This window comes from Oryctolagus cuniculus, chromosome 2 (assembly GCF_051225735.1).
Source record: "Oryctolagus cuniculus isolate XC-2025 breed Fujian yellow rabbit chromosome 2, ASM5122573v1, whole genome shotgun sequence".
NCBI lineage: Eukaryota > Metazoa > Chordata > Mammalia > Lagomorpha > Leporidae > Oryctolagus > Oryctolagus cuniculus.
Genome location: NC_142868.1, coordinates 15,894,111 through 15,919,468, shown reverse-complemented (window position 1 = coordinate 15,919,468; position 25,358 = coordinate 15,894,111). Strand labels below are relative to the sequence as shown.

Genomic DNA, 25,358 nt, shown 5'->3' with positions numbered 1-25,358 from the left:
AAGTCCAGGTTACCATCAGGAAGGGATATGCGTATATCCATGTGTGTGTGTGTGTGTGCGTGTGTGTGTGTACATGCACACAATTCCTCATTTCTATGCTCAGGGGGCATTTGCTAGCTATAGTGTACTGGAAATTCTTGGGCCCAATTTGTTGGAGTCAGAGCAGGTTGGTTGAAAGAGGCCTCCAAAATTAACTAGGTTAATAAGTCCTTTCCTGTAATTATCCAAAAAAAGACAGAAAAAGAAAACTATTTTGTCCTAACAGCATTCTGGTAACAGATATTGGTACAAAGACTGGGCTTATTATACAAGTCTAAATGAGCTCTTCCAACAAAGCTCAGATTCTCTAGGAAGCCTTGACGGCTCTCGAAATCTGTTAGGATGGCAAGTATCTGAGGTATGGCACAAAGAATAGTGGTGTGAAGGTCAAAACTTGGGTGCATTAAAGTCTTTCTGGCAACTTTAGAAAAAGTGCATGGTAGGTATACTTGCCATCCCTTGTTAATGCAAAATATCAAAGAATGCTCAAATTCTGCTTTCTGTATGTACGTAATAGGATAGTGATATACCATACTCAAATTTCTACTGGATACTCAGTATAACTTTACACAGCATCAACTGTCTACTTACAAAAAAATACAAACACACATATACACACCATGGCCAAAGCAGCTTCAAAGGCACTCAAATAGATATGAGTTCTCAAAACCAAACCTTACTGTTTTTTCTAGCATCTGTTCATCAAGAAAGGTAATATAAAAGTTTGGGTATTTCATGAGAAATTTCAAATGATTTACCAATGCTGTGAAAGATAATCCTAAAGATGTGTGTTCATTTTTCATATGTAGAGATGTTAACCTTAGTCACATACATAGTTATATCACCCTTTCATATTCTCAATTATGGATGAGCTTATATGGCCATAATGAGAATTAATGAAAGCCACTCAGAAATGAAAATAGTCACTTTTAGTAGAGTGATTGAATCTACTTTTCCATTTTTTTCTTACTAATAAAATTTGTGATATCTTCGTTTTCTATCAACTTTAATGATTTACTTAGGAAAATATTGTAACTGTGAAGTTTCTTATTCATAGCCACAAAAATCAATCACACAGATATTCTAAGAAAACAGAAAAGTTATAAACTTGATGTTGACTTTATAGCAAATTGGTTTGAATTGGGAGAAAGTTTATCAATTTGGTAGGCTTGTGAGATTTATCACCCAAAGAGACAAAAGTGTCAGAAAAGAAATGATGGTCTCACGAGACTCCAAAATGCGCAATATCTTCTTGATTGAGTTTTACTCTGAAGGTCACAGTTTACTGGAGGAAAATACCCTCTAGTGAAGAAATAAGCATGAACCTGAGAAACCTCAAATCCTTAATTATGTTTTGGCTATATAAATCAATGCCCTCTTCTCACATACGTCTTGGTGGCCTCGTTTACCTAGAGAAAATTGTTTTCATGAAAATGCCATTAAACCGTGGCACCAAAAGGTTCACCAACAGCCTTTGTTTTGCTGGACTACTTGGTTTAAGACGGATGCATGTGTTTGAATGGCGCTTCCTGGGTCTTTTCTTTGGTTGTTTGAAATCATCTTCAAGAACTTATATTACTTACATGACACCAAATTTCCAAAACCCCTACCAGTTATCAAATAATATAATGGTTTACTAAACATATATCAGCGTCAATGATGCTTGCAAACAGATATTCTGATGAATGTATACTATTTCCTACTCTTCATACCTGTGAACTCAGGTGGGCACAGGCAGGTATAGTTATTAATTCCATCGACACAAGTAGAATTATTTTCACAGTCATTATCTTCACAATCATCAACATTGACTTCACAATTTTCCCCTTCAAATCCATCTGCACAAATACACCTGATGACCGGGGAAGCAAAAACATCATTTTGTCACATTTTAAAGTCACATTGTTTAATTTTGAAAAACTCATAAATACATTGATTAACTATGGAGCTTTTACTTTTAAAATGTTTTTAAATGAAATTTTGTAAGCACCAATAAGATAACATTCACCAAACCAGAAATTGGTAGAAGAGGAAAAAAAAATCTAAGCTGGGTGTATGATAGCAATGTGTGCATTGTTTTAGAAGTAAATAAATGCAACAGATTTCCAGGTCTAAAACACAAACAAAGCGCTCATCCATAACATATATATCTTAATCTAGAGTTATGCTACAGTAAAATAATTCATAATTTCTCATAAATGAGGAATTGATTCTTATTTTCAAATTTATATCTAAAACATGCAAAGTTGCTGTTGTCTTGAAACCAGAAAGAAACCTGAAAACAGGATTTTGTTTTCTTTACAATTACAAAATGTGAATGCTATCTTCAAGTCTCAATTAAATATGACTTTTACCATGGCATAAAACATTGTATTTTTAATCGTGATTAAGTGTGCAAATAATCTTTGAGTAAATTTTAAATAGATAAGATATTTTCATAACAGAATACAGAAATGAAGTATAATTCTTCCAAAAAATGGCATCTCCAATAAGCATTAGATTAGCATTCTTATGTGAAATTATGTGTCATTTAATAAAGAATTCTATTTTATAATGCATGAGGTATAACTGAATTAATTGTACCATACAATTAAATAACCACAAATTAAAAATGTTCACAGCATGTTTGCCTACTTGTATTGGGGCTTGGAAATGAATCATTAATTTTCTGTTTCAGTGGGACGTATATCTTAGCATTAAACACCATCGGTGAATCAGAAGCAAAATGACAGATGAATAAATGAATTGCAGTGAGAGACTAGCTGCCTATTAATTTAGCATAGTATAACAAATACTTTGTTTTGTACTAATATAACCTGATTAATCATAATATATGTGTGTGCATGTTTTCAAATTTGTTGATTTTATGGCATCTTGAGCTGAGAACACTGCAGTGTCTACATACGTATTTTTTTTAATATTGCAATAGCTTGGACAAGGATGAATATATTCAAGATTGCCATTATACTGGTGTTCCTTTAAAAATACCCTTTGATTTAGGAAGGAAAATATACGTGTATTTAGTTATTCTTGCTCCTAGACCGCAGACATGATAGCAGCCGCATGACCTACCAGAACCCATCTTTTTCCCCTTCCTTTAAGTGGCAAGTTCCTCCATGTTTACACGGGTTACTGATGCAAGCATGAATAGGAATGTCACAGTCTTGCCCCTGGAGAAGGAATGGTCAAGGAGAGTTGGATGTCAACCAAGGCATTCTCAGCACTCAGAGGAAGGAGTGTGGGATAACGAGGCACATTTACAGCAAGATATTTTTTCATGATGTGGCTCTTCAAACAGCCTCTGCTTACCTTGAAACCATATGGACAGGTGCATCGATAAAAGTCAACAGGATCATTGTTACAGGTGCCATCATTTTTGCACGGATTGGATAAGCAGGGATTACATTTAGCAAGAATATTGACATCGACGGGACCTAAAATTTAATTGAAACATTAGAAATAGATGCTTTCTATTTTTAGTTTGCTTAAAATTATTTCTACACTTTAATATAAATTTTAAATACATTTATTTTTGATTGCATATCTATATGTATTTTTCTTCTGTGACAAAGCCAGAAGTCATCATCAATATACTATGTTCAAGAATGCAACAGGAGGTCTTCTCCCTGGGAGGTACTATGGGACTCTTAAGTCAAAGTGGGAGTCTGAGTTTCTACTTTAGGGAGTTAGTATCTGGTGTTAAGGAAACCAGTATCACAGAGCAAGTCCCCACGGACCAGCTTATGTGGATGTCTTACATGGACACTGCCCATACCTGTGAGTTTCAGAGAAATATATGCTGTCGCAGAGAAGACTGTGAGTGTGTGTGTGTGTGTGTGTGTGTGGGAGAGAGAGAGAGAGAGAGAGAGAGAGAGAGAGAGAGAGAGAGAATGAGTTCTATAAATAGATAGAAATCCATCACTACAATGAAAAACAATTAAAAACACCTGCCCAGATCCAGATGACATTAGCTCAGAGTGTTTCATATAGGAAATACAATGTGGTGCCACTGTTGGTTATATGAAAATAAACCAAAAATTTAATCTCTATTATATTCTCCCTCATATTCTTATGAGTTAGTTTCTCCTTTAGTTCATCAGCATACTGCTTCTATGTCTTCCCCTCTGAGAAGAAAACACCATTGTAATTTCACATTTTGAAATACACTTCTTAAAAGTCTCATCATTCAGGGGCATTTGGTACAGCAGTTACAATGCCACTCAGGATATGGGCAGTCCCTGAGTTCCTGGTTCTTTCCTGGATTCTGCCCGGTGCAAGATGGGCTGTTGCAGGCATTTGATGAGTGACATAGCAAACAGGAGATCTCTGCCTGTCTCTGACTGTGGAAGCTGTACACTCCTCAAAAAAATTGTGAGCCCCGATGCTATTTTTCACTGCTTGTGATAATTTACTAGACTGCTTGTTGGCAACTGTGTCTGAGTAGGAAAATGGCGGAGTGACATGTTTACATATAATCTTATAATATGAGCATTAATTGCATTTCTTCTATCACCAATCTCTTGATTCCTTTAATCCTCATTAGTACAAGCAACCATAATCCTGACTGCATGTTTCATCACACACAATGTCTACTAGACTTAACAGGACAATTGTGCAGCATGTGGCTTCCACTCACTGTTCTAATCCTCTAGGTACAACACTCAAAATGTCTTATGACTTCCACTCAAATGAACTACCTTTTATGATATCTACAGGTTAGAATTTCTCTTTATCAGTAGTGGGTATAAAGGGATATACTCCCATGTATAAGAGAATGCAAATGAACATGGCAGCCATAGATTTCTTTATATCTCTTCATAGCCTGGGAAATACTGGTCCATAACCAGTCAAAGATGGTTTTGAATTACAATCTACAAAAAGGAGAGAGTTTCTGCTGACAACAACAAGAACAAAAAACCCTTGAGAAAAGTCTACATAGGAATTCCTGTTTCTTTTTAAACGTTTGGAAGTGGATGGCAGTTCTAGCAATAGCTGTGCTAATGGGAGAGGGTGGTGCCTGCTTCTAGTGACACTGCAGTCACTAAGAGAGACTGTACCAGTGCCACTGTCCCCTCTACTTTCTCTTGAGAACCAGTATAATTAATGAAGTCTCTGTATCAAAAGTATAGCAGGGAAATCAGTGGGATTAATTCTGAAATGAGCCTCACTGAAATTTAATTTACTATCACCCCCAACTTATTTATCAATTAGGGACAACAATCCAGCCATTCAGCACACTGGAGAATCGATGGTGGCAGTTAGTTAAGCAGTTAGTTAAATTAACATTAATGCCCCACAATAAATGGTTTTAATATTTATAGTTATCAAATTTGGAGTCAGCATAGAAAAAGAAATATCTAGTTGGTAGTGGGCCCCTCAGATAAATCAGAGCAAAGAAGAATCCATCTGGGGGCCAACGCATAGGTTGAAGTAGATGAGAATTGTATGGTATCAAAACAGCACGTCAGCAAGTGCCAGGGCCATGCTCATTCATCTGACGAATAAATGGCTTTGGGTCTAATTTTGGACATTCTGCCTTTTAAGTGTATGGTTTGAGTACAGAAGTTTAGGGTAGGCAGCGTTTAGCTTCATTCTGTGGAATGTGACTTTTTCAAAACATTATGTGTGAGTATTTAGATGATAAACTGGAGATTTTTTCAGGGAATACATTCTGAAGAATGTAAGTTTTCAGGCAATAAAAATGCTGGTCTGAAGTAGTACCTGTCCAGTTTACTACATAGTCAAGATTTATTGGGTAAATGTCAACTGAATCATATCTGATTAACAAACACCAAATAAGTACCACCTAATTTATCCATTTTTGTTTTTACTATGATCAGCTTTGGTTTCCTTTATAGTTAGGTATGTCAAAGGAGTTTTACAACTAGAATTCCTTGTCAGTATACAGAGGTTGTTGCCCCTTTCTATATTCAGTTTAGTTCTATAGACACCTGCCTTTCTTAAGTGCACAGGGCCCCTCTGACCATTTCTTAAGCCTTTTGTGCTAGTTTGGTGGTGGCTCTGGATTTAGGAAGTCAGCAACATATTGAGGTTCTTAAAGTTGACAGCTATAGCTACAATTCTATTTGCTTCTCCATTTTTCTCATTTTTCTTTTGAAGTAAGTTCTTCAAAGATATTTCTTATTTCTAGAACTTGAGTTTGAGTAAAGACTAAGCCCAAAGGTTTTCTTATTTTTTTATGTTATATAAGTTCCAAAGAGTATCCTCTGATATGGACAAATGCCTTAACATGACATAATTCTTTTTCCTATTTTATTTAGACTGTAATTCCACTTAACCTTTTAATATTATGATTTTATACCTACCTGGTTTATTTAAATCGCCTATTTCTATATTCCTGCCCAGGAGCAAGCCAAAATTTATAGAATTTTATACACTTGATTGAATAGTCCAAGATGGAAAAAAATGCATTGAAGAACAGAAATTGTAATTTAGCGTAATAAAAAGTAATCTTGGGCATACAATCTGAAGTCCATCAACCCAAATTATAATCCAACTTTGTCACTGAAGCATGTGGTTTTAGGAAAATGGTAGCCCTCAGTGGGCTGTTTTATGCATTGAGATATAATGAATATAAGGCAAAAATCCTCATGAGATCAGGCACAGAAATAAGAATTGGGGCTAATATACTCTTTGCTAGACTTCCAAAGGGTACAGTGAGGGGAAAACTCAAAAAAGTGGTTTACTTAAAAGGGGAAAGGAAATCCTTTATTTGTCCAAATTTTAACATAAGGCAAATCTATTTTTCTATTTATTTATTTATCTTTTTCACAAATTTACTGAGCACCGTCTATATATGCTAGGAATAGCTGAAATTTGGGGAACTGACGGAGAATAGAAGTGGGCAGCAAAAGAATTATCTAATGCATAACACCACCAAGAGTTAATGATTTATGTGATTTAAGGACATACCTGTGATTGAAAATTTGGTATGGAAAACTTCTACAAGTAACAGTGCAATCTTAAGAGGCAGGAGAGGTTTTCGTTTTTCTTGCAATACTGCTTATTAAGGAACCAGAGGCATCAAGCTTTTTCCCTTTCAAAAACTAACTGGTTCCAAGAAATGTTGAAATATTGCTAACAAATTAGCCCTCATGAGATGCATGCCACAGAGGAGAAAAGAAACCTTGCATGAAGGATACAGATATTTACTAATGCCACTGAAATGAAGGAGGCTAGTCTAGGCTAACTGGATTGATTTGAGATTTGGTCTTGACTCCAGAAAGCAACGTAACATCAACTGCATGGATGTAGGTGTGCTTAGCTTAATAATTCAAAGGGAAAAGAAGTTGAAAGTTTCGTTAACAATCTGTCTCTGTCAGTTACTTTAATCTTTAATGGGAGAACTGCTAGACCTCAAATCCATTAAAGCTTGTAGGCAGACTTGCTTACTTGACGCAAATCACTAGCTATGCACCTGACACCAACGTTGCCACCCACTGAGAAATGTATCACATTTTGATTTATTACCAAAGCTCTAGACAAAACTTAACTATATCTCAGAGTCTGTCTTTATTCTGGCATCTCTTGGAAACATGAGTAAAATAACAAAATCCTCTACCACTGACCTTGTATAAAGCTGAGGTACATCAAAGACAGCCTAAGAAGCAGGAAGGGGATATTTGACATTGGATAATGAACTAAAAGGAGATTTCTAATTAAAACCAATGATTCCATGCTCCATTTGCTATTATTACATTTCTTAAGTATTAATAACAAAGATATATTTTAAACAACATCCCATAATTAAATCATCCATTTATCAAATATTTATTGAGGGTCTTCTTTGTGCCAGGCACTAGACTTAAGTTTTGAGGGATCAACACCAAGTGAAATGCCTGGATATCTGGAAAACTTATTACTCAGCTTTGAGACATACACATATCAGTTAGAGGAAGGCTTGAGGGGAATGGATAATGCATGTCTTGGTAGATGTGTTAAGTTTCTGTATGGCAACAAGAGAGAGGAATCCATTAAGTGGATAGAAATATGGATCTCAAGTTCATAAGAAAAGGCACAGATACTTGAAGCCATTGACTGAAATCAACTGAGGAATTAAAAAAGCTAGGAAGATTAACCCTCGTATTTCTACACTAAAGAGTAGATGAAAAAGAAAGAGGTATCAGTAACAGCATTGGAAAGAAAAGGAAAGTTCATGGAAGGGATGTTTATGAAAAAACTGTACATAGATGTCAAAAATTTTTGACCCCGGGCCGGCGCCGCGGCTCACTAGGCTAATCCTCCGCCTAGCGGCGCCGGCACACCAGGTTCTAGTCCCGGTTGGGGCGCCGGATTCTGTCCCGGTTGCCCCTCTTCCAGGCCAGCTCTCTGCTGTGGCCAGGGAGTGCAGTGGAGGATGGCCCAGGTGCTTGGGCCCTGCACCCCATGGGAGACCAGGAAAAGCACCTGGCTCCTGGCTCCTGCCATCGGATCAGCGCGGTGCGCCAGCCACGGCGGCCATTGGAGGGTGAACCAACGGCAAAAGGAAGTCCTTTCTCTCTGTCTCTCTCTCTCACTGTCCACTCTGCCTGTCAAAAAAAAAAAAATTTTTTTTGACCCCGCCAAAATATATTTTAACTCAACTTCCATGAATGTTTTGAAATATCCTCATATCATATATATATATATTTTTTTTTCTATTGCTAAGTTTCTATGTTGTTTTAGAATTATCTATTCAAATATAAATATTGTTGGTATATAAGCTCCATGAGGAAAGGGGTTTTACTTGGTATTGTTTGCCACTGTATTTTTGACACCCTGGAACTGGCACAAATTAGAAATTTAGTATGTGTTGAATGAATGAAGGAATGCATCACTCATTCCCATCAGACTGTTCCGTTCTTATCCTGTTTAAGCATGTGTTTGTCAAACAGAAAAAACAGAACCATTTGGTTGTCTCTATAGCTACATCTTCAAACACAAGCATTATAAAGAATATGAGAAAATAACAATGTTCCACTCCCCAGGCTGATATTTCTTAAGGAAAGCCTGTAGAGGGCAAAACCATCTGTCTTTTTGCAGATTGTTTCTTCTAATTTCATCTGATACTGAAATGGTGAGGACAGGATACTTGTGTTATAAACGCAATCATGATGGTTTGCTTACCCTGTAAGAATGCTCTAATCTGTGTCTTAACTAAATATGCTTTACTAATCTATTTCACCAGAACATTTATTTCTGTTGTACACAAAAACTGTGAGATTATGCCATAAAGAAAATACTACAAAAAACTGAGAATAAAAATTTTCTTAAAAGAATGAATTTTTAAAAAGTTTTATTATGGCCGGTGCCACGGCTCATTAGGCTAATCCTCCGCCTGTGGTGCTGGCACCCTGGTTTTAGTCCCATTTGGGGTGCCAGATTCTGTCCCAGTGGCTCCTCTTCCTGTCCAGCTCTCTGCTGTGGCCTGGGAAGGCAGTGGAGGATGGCCTAGGTCCTTGGGCCCTGCACCCGCATGGGAGACCAGGAGGAAGCACCTGGCTCCTGCTTCGGATCAGCACAGCGCACCGGCCGTAGTGGCCATTTGTGGGGTGAACCAACAGAAAGGAAGACCTTTCTCTCTGCCTCTCTCTCACTAACTCTGCCTGTCCAAAAAAAAAAAAGTTTTATTAACACAGAGAACAGATTTTATAGGCGCAATTGCAAGAAGATAATCATACGTCCATCCCTCTCTTCCTCAATCCCCCCTTCTTTCTTTCTTTCTTCCTTTAAATTTTGCAATAACATACTTTTCCTACTTTGTACTTGTTGAAAACTTAGTTACTCTAAGTAATACATAGCTTTTTTTCTAGAAGAAAAAATATTTAAATTGTATTTAAAGATAGCTGTGTAAACATGTCAAAATAAAGAATATCCATCTTCTGTAATTTGAAATTATGTACTTGTGTTCAACTAAATGGCTGAAATTGAGCTCACAGGTCTAGCAACTTCCATTATCTGTCAATTAGCAGGTTTCAGCTCAATTGTTTATTAGCATCCCTGGAGTGGGAACAGCATTCTTCCATAGCACAGCTCTTTTCCTATAGTTCTGCCTACAATTGGCCAGTATCTCCACAACTGTCTACTTGTTTGAATAGATAGCTTAAGCACACTCACATTCACAAACACCCTCTTCTAACATGATTTCTTTATCTGGGACTTTGTAGCAACTATACCACCCAATATGTTAGCTGCTATGGTTTGAGTATGACTTGGTCTGGAACTCTTGGAGTCCAGGCCTGAAGGTCTCATGTTAATGACACTAAGAGGGTGGAAATGTGTGTGTCAGGATGGCCAAGCAGTCTAAGGTGCCAGACTAAGAGGGTGGACACTTAATCAAATAACAGTGTTTGAAGGTAAGGCATTTGGGAAGTGATTAGATTGGATTGGGTAATTAGTAAATCCTGGTGGACTTAAATGGAGTACGATAGAGACAGATATTGTTGACACACATGCTCCCTGTCCTTGGTTTTAATGGTGTACACAACCTTGGGGCTCTACCAGCAAAAACACTATTATTAGAGGCTGAACCAATAGCAGAACCTGATTTTGAACTGTGAACTTTCAAAATTGTGAGCCAATACGAAGCTCTTTTATTTGCAAAATCAGCGTGCCTCAGGTATTTTGTTGCAGTCATGAAAAAAAATCTAACACAGTAGTCACTAGACACATGTGAATATTTATGTTTACATGAAATAAAATTAAATAAATTTCTTTAATCAAATTTGCCACAATTTGAAGTATCCAGTAACCACAAATGGCTACTTGCTATAATATTGGAAAGAGCGGAAACAGAACATTCCTATCACTACAGAAAGTAGTATTGATCAGTTATGATAAGGACCATTTTTGTCAAGTATGTTTCCATGTACGCTACATAAAGTAAATAAGATACTATGTATGGTCATGAGATTTTAAAAATGGACCAATCAGATGTGTATGAGTAACATAAACCTGTATATGTATGTATGTGTTAGGTATTAGCTTTGAGAACATTTAATAAGTGAATACAAGCCATTAAGAGTAGAGCTTAAGTGTACATAGCTGTTTTCAAATTTGTTATGAAATTGTTTTTCAAGAAATATCTCAAAAGAAAAGAAATACCATGAGGGGATTGTAAACTTTGAGAAATATGGATAAACACTCTTATTTTTCAATATGAAGTACAAGGGTCCCTGGGCACAGAGAGGTGCAAAACAATCAGCTTGCAATTTCTCAACTTCCTCATGTAAGCCTAACAGCATACCTAAACACAAGATTTTCTGTCATTGTCAGCGCTCCTACTTCCTCTTCGACATGTGTTTCTTCTCTACTTTATAACAGCATGATATACCTCTTAGCCAATTTATCACTGGGCACTGCCCCAAGGAAACACTTAGAATTACAAAATAATTTAAAATGCCTATTATTTTCAAAGGTTCTAACAATTGATGTACATAATCCCAGAAAGCTATGTCAATAAAACTGCACTTCCAATTTTTAGTAAAAATATGAAAATATTGATAAACAATTATGCTGTTTCATCTAATGATGGACTAGTATAAATGGCAATGATTAAATTCAGAGAAAAGTTTTATAAAAACATTTAAAGGCTTCTGGTGGATGAAAATTTTAAAAATTCCAATTATATATGCATTCTTTTGTAGCAAAGAATGATATAATTCTTTGAGGTAATAGTCATAGGTATTTTAGGAAAAAAACAGAGCTTCAAGGGAACAGAAGAATGTACAAAGGATATGCTTTTGTTTCTTTTAAGTCAGCTATGGTATTAAAATTCCAGCAAATATGAGAGTTCAAATAGTTCATTAAAAATGTGTATTATGGAAAAACTACACATGGATTTCAAACACTTTTGCAACAGATAAATATTATTTAATTCCATTTTCTATGAACTTTTTGAAGTCTATGCACATTTAAAAGAGAGATAGAAGTTTTGTTTTAAACTATCAATGTTGGAATGGGTATTGTGTTACAGCAACTTAAGCTGCTGCTTGGGATACCTGCATCCCATAACAGACTGCTATGCTAGGACTTCGTCCTGCCTCTGCTTCCAATCCAGCTTCCTGCTAATTGCCTGGGAGATGACAGCAGATGATAAGTATCTGGGCTCCTGCCACCCACATGGGAGACCTGGATGGAATTTCTGGCTCCTGACTTTGGACTGATCCACCTCTGGCTGTTGTGGCACCTGGGGAGTAGATAGAAGCTATTCTCTCCCTCTTTCTCTTTTCTTCTCCCCCTCTTTCTCCTCCCTCCCCTCCCCCCTCCCTCTTGTTCTGTATGCCTTTCAAATAAACCTTTAAAATTAATGTCAATGTTTACAATGTGCTATAACCATTTACAGCTATGAAAAACACATTGGGGGGCCGGTGCTGTGGCATAGCAGGTTAAAACCCTGGCCTGAAGCGCCGGCATCCCATATGGCGCCGGTTCTAGTCCCGGCTGCTCCTCATCCAATCCAGCTCTCTGCTATGGCCTGGGAAAGCAGTAGAAGATGGCCCAAGTCCTTGGGCCCCTGCACCCACGTGGGGACCCAGAAAAAGCTCCTGGTTCCTGGCTTCGGATCGGCACAGCTCCAGCCATTGCGGGCATCTGGGGAGTGAACCAGCGGATGGAAGACCTCTCTCTCTGTCTCTACCTCTCTCTGTAACTCTTTCAAATAAATAAAATAAATATTTAAAAAAACACATGGGATATCAACCTAAAATGTTTATATAGTTTTTGACAGTTCCTTCTTTTATCAAATCATGGAGTATCCTATGTCACTCTTTGGTGTTCTGAAGATGGATAATACCTTGAAGCAGTTATCCTATACTGAGTGGTTATTATGTTCGAGGCAGCATGTTTGCTACACATTAATACCTTTAACATTAACAGGACTCAGTCTGGGACTGTCATGTCTCCTTCCACATGAAGACACCGAGGTATAGAGTGGCTAAGTGATTAAAGAAAGAATACTCAGCTACTGAAAAATGAGGCTGGGGTTTAGCCCCAAGTAGGTTCTGGACTCTAGAACTTGTGCAGAGATCCACTGCACAAAATACCTATTTCAGTGTATTCTTCCTCATAAACATTGAAACCTTATCTTTTTGTCTAGGCTTGCAGTCTTGCAAAGTAAGCCTGTGCTGTACACTTCTCTATGGTCCATGATATCTAGAATTTAGTCTCACACATAACACCTTTATTCCACATTTGCTGGTTATACATTTAGAAGCTTGAAAAATTTCTCTCCTTGATCTAGTATTTCTGCAAGGCCCTCTTAAAAGATTTACAATCTCATGGGGCTGGCGCCGTGGCTCACTTGGTTAATCCTCCGCCTGAGGCACTGGCATCCCATATGGGCCCCGGTTCTAGTCCTGGTTGCTCCTCTTCCAGTCCCGCTCTCTGCCGTGGCCCGGGAGGATAGTGGAAGATGGCCCAAGTGCTTGGGCCCTTGCATCTGCGAGGGAGACCAGGAGGAAGCACCTGGCTCCTGGCTTTGGATCAGCACAGTGCCGGCCGTAGCGGCCACTTGAGGAGTGAACCAATGGAAGGAAGACCTTTCTCTCTGTCTGTCTCACTGTCTATGACTCTACCTGTCAAATAATAAAAAAAAGATTTACAATCTCAGAATATTGTTGGTCCAGCTCCTGACCTCAGCATTCCTGCTAATGTGGCACCTGAGGGGCAGCAGTGATAGCCCACATAACAGGGCTGCAGTCTGAGAGGCCTGGATTGAGTTCCCAGCCCCCAGCTTTTGTTATGGCCGAGTCCTGGCTGTTTCAAGCATTTGGGAAGTAAATCAGCAGGTGGCAGCCTTCTCTGTCTCTCAAAAAAAAAAAAAAAATAGTAATTATCCCTCTTATTTTTGGAAGGAACAAAAATCCATATACTTCATTTACAAAACTGGAAAACTACACAAGACAAGTTTAACAGTGGTTATCTGTAGGTATTGTAATTAATCACTAACTCATTTCTTTTTACAGAAATAAGATGTTTCTTATTGCTTACTCTTTTCTCTTTAGATTTTCCATATTGGGTATGTATTAAGCTTATAGTAAAATAAGAGAATAATATTATGATGACGTCATTTAGGATTCACAATGCCATAAAACAGAGGGAAAAGGCAGGGCTACAAACGAGCAGGGAAGAGGAACATCAACCCACACAGGATGTCTGCAGCAAGAGAGGAGAATCAGAAGGTTTGGCCTGAACACTGGGGAGCCCGTCTCTCCTTACCTGGCCTTAGGAAGCCACAGGGCCCTGGCAGCTCTTAGCAGCAGGGCGCATGTTCAGACAAGGCAAAAGCAAAATATTTTACTTGTTAGAGGCTATGAAAAGAATTTCCAGAAACTGTGTATTTTGCCCTTCATTTTCAAGAAATTTTCAGTGACAGTCACTTGCAATGGGCAAGTCTGAGATTTATTGGAAAAGCACAGCTTTTTACTTAGGCACTTCAGGAGGCTGCTCTGTCTTGTCTAAGCATGGGTGGAAAAAGTCTACTGGCTGTTACACTCGACCTCTGAAGTCTAATGGCAAGGTGCTTGCTTTTTCTTCTTTTAATTAGTAAAAAGATTTCATTTAAAAAGTGCAAATGATTAATAAACCGTACCTTGACACGTAAATTTTTTGGAGGGAGTTGTGAGTAACAGTTTATCTGCCATTTCTCCAGGACCAGCACAGCGAGCAATTCCGGGTTCCTTATATTCCGACTTCACCCAGTCGGACAACCACTGCATGTTACAATCACAGTAAAGAGGATTGGCTCCAATCGCTCTGGAAAAACAACACCACAAAAGCACACATACACACAAGTATGGAAGTATTGTTATTTCCTAAGGGAACAGAATTCAAGGTGATCCTCAGAAGAAAATCCCTATGGATTTTTCCATGGTAACAGTTCAGAAGAAAATGCAGATACTGGAGACTCCCCTATTCTCCTAAATTATGTGCTGCTGGGATCTGGTGAGGTATCATTGGGGCTGACACCCATCTGTGCTTTATTTTGCAGAGATGGGTTTCTATTAGGTGTTCGTGCAACCTACGTGCATTCTTCATTTGTCAATTAGTTAAGGAGAATGTAATCACTATGAAACAATCTTAGGACCCAACTATGAATAACTCAGTATTCTCCACTCCAAAGAATTCCTCCTGCAGAGATTAACAAGTTCAAATATACAAAAATGTCATTAGAAGTGCTACAGTTGACATCTTTATGACTGTGAACAAACTGACTAAGTTTTCCGGAAGAGGGTGCTGAAGAGTTAAGTGGAGGGGAAAGGAAGGGGATCATGTTTCAGGTGAGGGGGCAGTAAGTTCAGAGGCACAGCTGTCCTCAATGTGCTGTACTACACTTAGTATATACTTCTGTATATACTTCTGTATATAAAGATCTTCTGTATATAAAGATAATTAGAAATGAATCTTAAGGAAGAATGGGATGGGAGAGGGAAGAGGAGATAGCATGGTTTGCGCATGGGAGGGTGGTTATGGGGGGAAGAACTGCTATAATCCAAAGGTTGTACTTTGGAAATTTATATTTATTAAATAAAAGTTTAAAAAAAGAAAATGGTAAAAAAAAGAAGAAATGGCATGAAATAATGAAGATGCACAGTGCTATTCTTCAGAGCAGATGTGGATCATCACTGGATATCTGTCCTTTATAAAGTCTTTCATATCTTAACCTTGGTTTGTGTTTCCATAAGTGGTAGTAGTGCCAGCAAGTAATAGCTAACATTTACTGCACCATTACTACAAATACTCTTCAAAATATTTCTGGATAAATGAAATGAAAAGGTACATTTGTTTCGATGCAACAATTTGAAGTGATGCATAGTGTTTTAATAATACGCATTTTCATGAACGTTTTGAACACTCCTTATATGTACAGATTTGAATTTTTTCATACCAAAAGAAACTTGCCATTTTTAAAAAAAGATTTTTTTTTCACTTATTTGAAAGGCAGAGTGATAGAGCTAGGGAGGGTGGGAGGGAAGGACATAGATAGGTGCGAGGTGAGAGAGAGGAAGAGGGACAGGGAGAGAGAGAATGAATTACAATTTATTCACTCCCCAAACAGCTGCCACAGCCAGGTCTGGGACAGGCCAATGCCTGGAGCCAGGAACTCCATTTGGGTTTCCCCCATGGGTGGCATGGGCCCAAGTGCTTCAGCCTTCTATTGCTTTCGCAGGCATATCAGCAGGGAGCAGAGCAGCCAAGACTTGAACCACTGCTCTGACATGGTATGCTGGTGTCGCAGGTTGAGGTTTAACCTGCGGCATCACAACACGGATCCCAAAACTTAACTTTTCATTCTGACTTTGCCTCGAACTTTTAAAAGTGCTCCTTATTTGCAGGGAGTGGGATACGTGCATCCTAAATTTACACAAATTCCTTCACCTTATCCCAAAACATAACCCTATAATATCATTATTATTAATAATCCACTGTATAGATCAAGGAACTGATCTCAGGACTAAGCACTTAGCCTAGCGTTTAAGATGCTGGTTAAAAGGCCTGGAGCCTGCATTAGAATTCATTGCTTCAATACCCGGCCCTGGCTTCTGACTCTAGCTCCTGCTAAGGCGGATCCTGGGAGGAGTGGGGATGGCTCAAGTAATAGGGCTCCTGCCACCATGTGGGATATCTAGATTGGGCTCACAAATCCGGGTTTTGGCCTGGCCCAGATGAAGCTGGTGCTGGCATTTGGGGAGAGAATCAGTGGGTGGGGAGCTGTCTCTCTTTCTCTCCTATTCAAATGAAATAAAAAAATAAGAAATTAACAGACTGGAGAAGTCAACCAAGAACCTAAATTTGCCAAATTTGGGTATAGTTCATAGATACATAAAGTAGCACTTAAAATCTGATTAATTTTCTGATTTATAAACAACTTATGACTCTATGGTCTATACATGATTAGTATTTTTTAGGCAACCCCCAAAACATGCTTGTAAAATCATAATACTTTTTATTAAATCAGCTTTAATGCTCAACTTAACCAAGAACTGGAATGCAGTGCATTTTATGTCCATAAGTATGTCTGATTCAAACCTTTCTAAATTAAAAGTGAGAAAAATGGTGATTTTGAGTCATCTGATCCTATCTTTACTGACATTTGCTAAGTCCTTTTTGTGATGAGAAGAGGAAGTAGAAAAACAGAATGGAGTGGAGCCTTCTACAGTCTAAGGAATAAAACAAAAATACACAAATACAAAGCAAAGCGGAACAGGACACTGACAAATATTCAAATTGCTTCTAACTTTAGCGGCCGGTGGTGGTCACACACAGCAAAGTTCTGTTCAGTTCAAGCAGCACCCAGGCACGGTGCTGCCCCTTCTGATTCATGACCTCACACCAGCAAGGCCACTTCCTCCTTTAGGCTGCACTCTCTGCTAGACAACAAGGCTGCCTGCACCCCTGCTCCAGGGGCTTCCTTCATAAGGTGTCTCATTGAATGGCCGCTGTGGAATCCATAAAGGAGTGGCCCTGATGTCAACTTTGAAATAGGTGCTGCAGCTCACAGGTGAAAAATGGACAGCTTGCTTCCCAGAACCTAGCGGTTGAGTGAAAGAAATCTAGTAGTAGGTGGCAGGGTCTGAGAGATCAGCACACACAGATAACAATCTCACAAGGCAAATTCAGATGTAGCACGTGAAACAATTGTACCCTCTTCTCCAATCATTCTTTCTTCTCAATTTTCTAAACTTTTTATATGCTTCTTATCTTTTGGAGTTTATGAGTTTTAAAGAGGTGTGTAAAGCCAGGAAAGAATGTAACCTCTTGTGGGGAACCAGTACCCACAACACACTGATAGCTATGCTGAAGCCAATAACTGACAGCAGGTGGCACCAAACTCAGTATTGCTTTGGGTCTTGGGCTGCTCCCTAAACTTCTTCATAGGTTGTCACGGTCTTAACATGATACCTAGTAATCATGGACCCCAATTATTTAAAACATCATTTTATTGTAGTTCCAGGAAATATGGAGGTAGCAATAGGCTGCTAAGGGAAAAAAAAATATAATGAAAATCATTTCATCCAATATGAGGACTTGGCTGCTTCTGACTACCAGGGTACCCTGTCATGAACTAGGTCTCATTCATTTCTGCATGGTATCACAGTTGAAGAGGAGCAGTATTTCTTAAATAAACAAGTCTAGTTTGAGAAAACCAGGATAGTCCTGGTGGGGGATGCAATGCTTGGTATGTGACTTGGCAAAGCAGATTTGAGACAGACATAAAGAAGAGGAGCAGATACTCGAGGTTCAGAGCAGTGAGAAAAAAGCTCAGGCTAGTGCAGCTGGGAGCCACTCTGTCAACGGGAGGAAGAGCAGGAAGGGCAAACAGAAGCTATCCCGTAGAATGCATCCCATCCAGGCTGAAAACCTTTACATTTTCTTTAACGACGAAGCAATCACCTCAACAACATTAGAGAAGAAGTGGCAGAGGACAGTTCCCAGATCACTCACAAGAGAGTCTGAGCCTAAACCCACGTGCACGAAGGAAGTACTCACAGGTGTGATAGTGCAGAAAGATCATTGAAGGCACCTTCAGGCACAACAGAAATGTCATTTCCGTGTAGAGAACTAAAAGCAAGAAAAGGAAAACTTAAATGTTATTTATTTCATCATAAAAAGACAGTTTACTTAATAATTGTGGGACAACTAAATGTCTGTTTTGGAAAGCAAACATCAATTCCTCCCTCACATAATATGCACAAAATAAATTTCAGATTGCAGAGTTAAATGTAAAAATAAAATTTTTAAAATTAAGATACAGAAGAGTTCCTGTTTATACACATTGAGTGTGGAATACTCTCAAAAGAGCAGTGGAAAAACCCAGAAACTATAATTGGGAAGAATGATACATTTTTGACAACATCAAATATATCCATATGAAAGATTCCACATAAGAATAGAAAGAGGCCGGCGCCGCGGCTCACTAGGCTAATCCTCCGCCTTGCGGCGCCGGCACACCGGGTTCTAGTCCCGGTCGGGGCGCCGGATTCTGTCCCGGTTGCCCCTCTTCCAGGCCAGCCCTCTGCTGTGGCCAGGGAGTGCAGTGGAGGATGGCCCAGGTGCTTGGGCCCTGCACCCCATGGGAGACCAGGAAAAGCTCCTGGCTCCTGCCATCGGATCAGCGCGGTGCGCCGGTCGCAGCGCGCCGGCTGTGGCGGCCATTGGAGGGTGAACCAACGGCAAAGGAAGACCTTCCTCTCTGTCTCTCTCTCTCACTGTCCACTCTGCCTGTCAAAAAAGAAAAAAAAAAGAAAAAAAAAAGAATAGAAAGAGAAGTGTTTGCAACACATATAAGATACAAGGATTGACTTCTTTATGAAAAGACCTGCACACCCATAGTCAAGCAGTAGACGCATAAAGACATCTACTTTAATAAAGACAGGACAGATTACTTAGTAGAAAATGGGAAAATTATATGATCAGGCTCATTAGAATAAGAATCACAAATGTTCAATCAACAAAGTATATTCAAGCTTGCCACACTTGGAAATGAAAATTAAAACATGGAAAATATTTAAATCTGTTATATGGACAAAAATAAAAATATTAATGTTATTCAATGTTTTCAAGAGAACTTTGAAAAAGATGCTCAACTAAACAGTTGGTAGAAAAATAAAATTTTTAAATTGATAAAACCTTGTTTGGGGAACAATTTGAATGGCATTTTTGGTATTCTCCCACTATACTTGACTCTAACATTCCACTCGAAATCGGTGCTGAAATGCTAGTACATTTGGACTAAAATAAATGTACATGATGCTAATTAAAGTACTGTATAGGATAGTGAAATTTGTAGGTAAGCCAGATGACAATAAAGATGACAGCGATTAAATGAGGTACGGTTCCTTTTACCTACGGACTACTCAGTAGCAGTTAAGCAGCTGAGTAATACCTACATACAATGGAAAGATTCTAAAACATATATTAAATAAAAATAGCCAAGAAAAGAGCCTATTTATGGCTTTTAACAGGAAAATGCATACATATATTAGGATATAAAAACAAATGCATGTAAAAACAGACAAAACAGACCAGAGAAGCACATTAAATTGTTTGAACTCTTAGTTCTAGAGAAATGGCTTGGAATTGAGAATCATGTTTTATTTCCTATCCCTTAATGTACATTTTTATGGTTAAATATATTCATGTAGTATGCAGTTTCTTTCTTTTTTTTTTTTTTTTTTTTTTTTTTTGACAGGCAGAGTGGACAGTGAGAGAGAGAGAGAGAGAGAGAGAGAGAGAAAAGTCTTCCTTTTGCCGTTGGTTCACCCTCCAATGGCCGCTACGGCTGGCGTGCTGCGCTGATCTGAAGCCAGGAGCCAGGTGCTTCTCCTGGTCTCCCATGGGGTGCAGGGCCCAAGCACTTGGGCCATCCTCCACTGCCTTCCCTGGCCACAGCAGAGAGCTGAGACAGAATCCAGTGCCCGACCGGAACTAGAACCTGGTGTGCTGGTGCCGCTAGGTGGAGGATTAGCCTATTGAGCCGGCTGCAGTTTCTAAATAAATGGAATTTTACCCCTTTTCTTTCAAAATTAACTAGAACTGGATAAAACACATGTTTAATGTTATATATGTTCAACTAAATGACTATGACAATAAATATTGCAAAAGAGAAAGTCTTAATGTCCAAATGAAAGCGTGAGACAAAATGATACAATTTTCCTATTTCCAAGTGTGTAATAAATATCAATGCACATATGCTACAATAGCCAGAATTCGAGAAAGCAGTGAAACCTTTCAGGAGACAAACCCAGTGCTCTGATCCCCAAGAAAAGATGTGGTTAGCAGAACAGAAGATGCTTACAGCAGTCGAAGAGACTTCAATCCATCGAAGGTTCGAGGAGGAATACATCTCAGACGGTTATAACTAAGAATTCTGAAAGCATACAAATGCCAATTTGTTTAATTCTGGAATCCAAAAATGTCCAAATGTCATTTTTAAAATAAAACATTTCAGGAAAGTGTTATTTGAGCATCTTGCAAATTAAGAATATTTGCACATACATACAATTTTAAAAATTCTTTGTATTGGATTTTTAATACAACACATTTATTTCCTAAATATAACCTAGAGCATCTTCCTCTGCCTATGTTGCCAGCATTGGTGCCTCAAACAGTTCCTCTCTGAGATGTCTTTCCCTAGAATCCTATGCACTAATTCCACCAAAAGTGTCAATTAATCATTGTTTCTGTTGTAGAATTCAATATTTTCTGTAATATTTGCAAATGTTTGTTTACTGAGGCTTTATTTGTTTCTTCCAAAGATAATTATGTTCTGTGATGGCAGACTCTGCTTTGTTCCCCAAGATCTCTGTGCAGCATCTAGAAAATGCATCTTGTCCCACAACTAACAGACCCTCATCCCACACTCCCACACTCACAGAGTCAGGAGCTGGGTCATGTTGCTGAAGCTCTGATTTGAAAGGGTGCTTATTCTGTTGTTACTTAGGTCTCTGAAAGAGAAGAGAAAGAGATGGAGCTGCTATGAACCAATATGTACATTAACTATATATAAAACCACCATATATAGTTACTATTTTTGTGAAGCAGAACACATGAATAAATGGAAGATTCGGCAAAGCTCAGGTTTATCCATTCCTCTATTAAAATGTCAACATATCAGTAAAACACAATGTAAAATTGTGACAATCCTGGGAGGCTTGCATCAGTTTTATAATCTCTCTTTGTAGTTACTGAAGAACTAAACGTGTGTGTATTACAAGTTACTTGCAAGATTTGTATGATAGTGACTGGTAAAACCGTTTGTAGATTCACAAATTCTTACTTTCCACTTCTAGCTGATTTAAAATAATCACATACTGCAGCAAATGGGATTCTACTAGAGTGAACCTTTGGAAATTGACATAATTTAATGGTTTATTTAACAGAATAAATGTATTTAATCAGTTCTTACTGCTATCAAATAAATAGCAGCTGAATAAGGCATCTCTGAAGATAGCTTTTCATTAATTTATTTAATCATTAGCAGTTTGAATAGAGGTGTTTGAGATTTTTCATATTTTTCAGAAAATCTGAAGATGATCAACTGCATTTTGAATAGCTTCAATGTACCCAGATAAAGCTCATTTTAGATATATAACATTTTCTGCTACTTAGGTTTCTAGAATTCACTAATTAGCTATATACCTTCGAATTCAAGGAACACTAACAATCTTGTACCTATTCTACCTATATTTACTCTAAAATCAGATAACTTTGAACTAATTATAAGGTATATTCCATTAACATCTATGATCTGTTTGCCAATATTTTAGTATTCCCAAAAACTTTATCAATCACCAATGTTACTTCAAAAATGTGGTATTACATGCAACAAGGTTTATCTATGTTTATATATTGGACATACACTAGATCTAATGCTTGTATCTTATAGATGGTCAAAATTGTTTATATTAATGAAAAAGGAGATGCTATTTTAGGAGGATGTCATATCAAACAAATTATCAATATTCTAAAACATACTCAGAATGTCAGTATCTATGTAATTTACCTAAATAGGATATAAATATTTATGAACTTTATAAGGTGAATTTTAATATTAGAAGCTCATTCCTTGCTTAAAATGCTTGCTATGAGAAATTCAAACTTAATAAATTAAAGTCATAAGATACATCCAGTAAATTTATTTACACCTAGAACCATGTGCTTAAACTCAAGAATAAAGGTATTGTTTTCAATCTTTCTTTCCACAGTTTATCATAAAATTGCCCATTTTGTTACCAACAGAAATATGTAGTTTTACTGTGTTTCTGTAATTCTCTGGCTACTTCTAAGTTATTGTATTCATGCCACTTAGAATACAGGAGAACTATCTCCTAAGACACTGCACCTCCTGATTGACACTCAGTGAAGATTGAACCATTGACCCAGAACAGCAAGGAATATGGACACGGCACCTAACTCTAAATGATTTATATTATCTCAAAGGCTGACTAACATCCACCCCTTTCCACCCCCATTTTCATGAAATAGATTAAGTCAGATTGCAAACTCTTAAATGTTACTCACATAAGTGTTAAATGTTTGTAGTTGGAGAGTTCCTTGGGAAGCAGAGTAAATTGGTTCCCATCCAGATATCTAAAAACAAAAAAATATTATCTTACAATAAAGTAACAATGGTATATAATAAAATAAGTGAAAAATGATATTTCACTTTTAACTGAAGCATAGAACCACTTGGCAATTGTTTCTTTAAAATGGCATGCTCCTAGCTGGGATTGTTACTTAAGAGAAGTAAAGAGAAAAGCAAAGTGATCTGATCTAGAAGAATGCTCCATGGGCCACTTAGGCTAAATTATAAAACCAAGGAAAGAAGGGTGAGGCCAGTTCTTCATGGTTTATGTAAGAAAGTAAGGCCATCATTTGTCATTAGTTTATCAACAAGAAGGTTTCTTCATTAAACAATATTTCCAGTCAGTCTTGTTTGCTTGTGTTTATGTGAAGACAATGCCATGAAATTGGTTAACTGGTAACAAAATCTTGCTGTTGTAGCCAAGACCAATCTTCACTGCCTTGGTGTGCATCAACACACTTGGCAAAAACAAAGGACCCTTTAAGGAGACACATGGGGATTGCAACATAACTAGGTTTATGTTAAAAATATTTTAAAATAATTTTTATATCTATTTGGTAATAATTTTAGGAAGTTTCATGGAATATCACAATATTTCTCCAGGACACAAATGTAGCAAATATATATTTGCAAAAAAAATAATCAAATGACCACTTGTAAAAATTTCCTTTCTTATTGGAATTTGAAGAATAACTAGAAAATAAACAGGCTTTGGATCAACTGGCAAGATGTAAAAAATAAATGAATGCTTTAGGTTATACTTATGATGTCACAAAATGAAATAAATTTCCTTTCCCTCCAAGGCTGTTCTTCCCAAGACTATAGCTGTTAGAGTAAAAATGTCTTTTAGCAACCCCAGCTATCTCGCTATACATGTGCCTGCAACCAGCTCTGTCATGTTGGACATGTGGACCTTCCCACTTGGCCAGTGTTGTGGCCAAGCTCGGGATTCCAGCTTGACATTGGTATTTTTCTGAATATACAGGAATAGATAAGAAGTTGCCTAAGATAATAATCCCTTTACAACGTATCAAAGTGAAAAGTTATATAAAAGGCATATAAGATCAAAATGTATAATAAATATTTGATTGAGACTCAGGCATATGTTACAAATTCATATTCCTCTTCTCCTTCATTCCTCTGGCTAAGTTTTCTTCTTACCACTAGAGGGAAGCATTATTCCATCTACTGCAGAACTTTCCCTTTATCCTAGGAAACTTCACGGTAGAAGGCCATAAAAATTCAGAACATACGCTGTTTATATATAAAATAATTCTAAGGGGGGATATATGGAACAGATTGAAAATAATAGATGCCATTTGTTTAACCTTGTCCACCATGTACACAGTTATTTTTGTGAAATTCTTTAATAAAAGAATACACATACGATTTTTTTTTCTCAAACATGCATATATATTACAGGTGAGAAAGATCCTGCTGACTTGGCAAGGTTCTAAGAATAACCTCTTTGGCAGGTAAAATTCAACTATACAAGAGATAAGTCAATATTTTCTTCATCTTTATAGCACACACTTTATTAGGAAAAAATACTACTTGTCAATGACTTATAGTGAAACAGGTTGAAAATGCAACTATCTATGAAAATTATCTATATTGTTATATTTATAGCAGCTCAGCTCACAATAGATAAAATATGAAATCAACCCAGATATCTATCATCTGATGACTGGATAAACATATTGTGGTATGTACTTGATGGAATACTATTCAGTTGTAAAAAAAAAATTGAAATCCTTTCACAAGAAAATGGATGCAACTGGAGACCATTATGCTTACTGAAATAAGCTGGTCCCACAGACTTATCCCTCAGGGTGAAGCTAAAAACTTGCCACGGGATGCCAAATCCTATTTAGCTAGGTGGCACTAATCCCATCTTAAGTGATAAAGTGATCATATTAAGTATGGAACTGATCATATAGATAGGACCATAAGTCAAAGGGACCACATAAATAAGACCAAGTGCCTGGTAATAACAATAGGTAGAATTACAAAGGAGAGAAGGTTCCAACCCAGGAAGCAGTCCACACAGCAGACTCATTGAATGAGATACGCCCTAAACAGCACTTCCACCTCAGAATCAGCTCCTAAGGCCTGACTGAAAATACCATGAGAGCATTTCAGGCATGGAAAGCCAAGACATAGTGGCAAAAACGGTTCTGCATTAAAGATCTCTGTGAGTGAGACCCCAGTGGAAAGAAGGGGCCATCAAAGA

General features: G+C 37.7%; 1 protein-coding gene across 4 annotated transcripts in view; it reads right to left on the bottom strand.

Annotated features, from left to right (window-relative positions):
- Positions 1-25,358, bottom strand: part of SLIT2 (slit guidance ligand 2) — a 397,114-nt gene that overhangs the window by 49,616 nt on the left and 322,140 nt on the right. For all 4 annotated transcript variants that reach the window (XM_051830459.3, XM_051830475.3, XM_089326979.1 and 1 more), the window contains 8 exons: positions 23,062-23,130; positions 21,414-21,485; positions 20,837-20,908; positions 18,529-18,600; positions 14,630-14,793; positions 3,349-3,473; positions 3,112-3,209; positions 1,752-1,891 (listed from right to left, as the gene is read on the bottom strand). In XM_051830459.3, the coding sequence (XP_051686419.1) occupies positions 1,752-1,891; positions 3,112-3,209; positions 3,349-3,473; positions 14,630-14,793; positions 18,529-18,600; positions 20,837-20,908; positions 21,414-21,485; positions 23,062-23,130 (812 nt within the window). The remainder of the gene's footprint in view (positions 1-1,751; positions 1,892-3,111; positions 3,210-3,348; positions 3,474-14,629; positions 14,794-18,528; positions 18,601-20,836; positions 20,909-21,413; positions 21,486-23,061; positions 23,131-25,358) is intronic.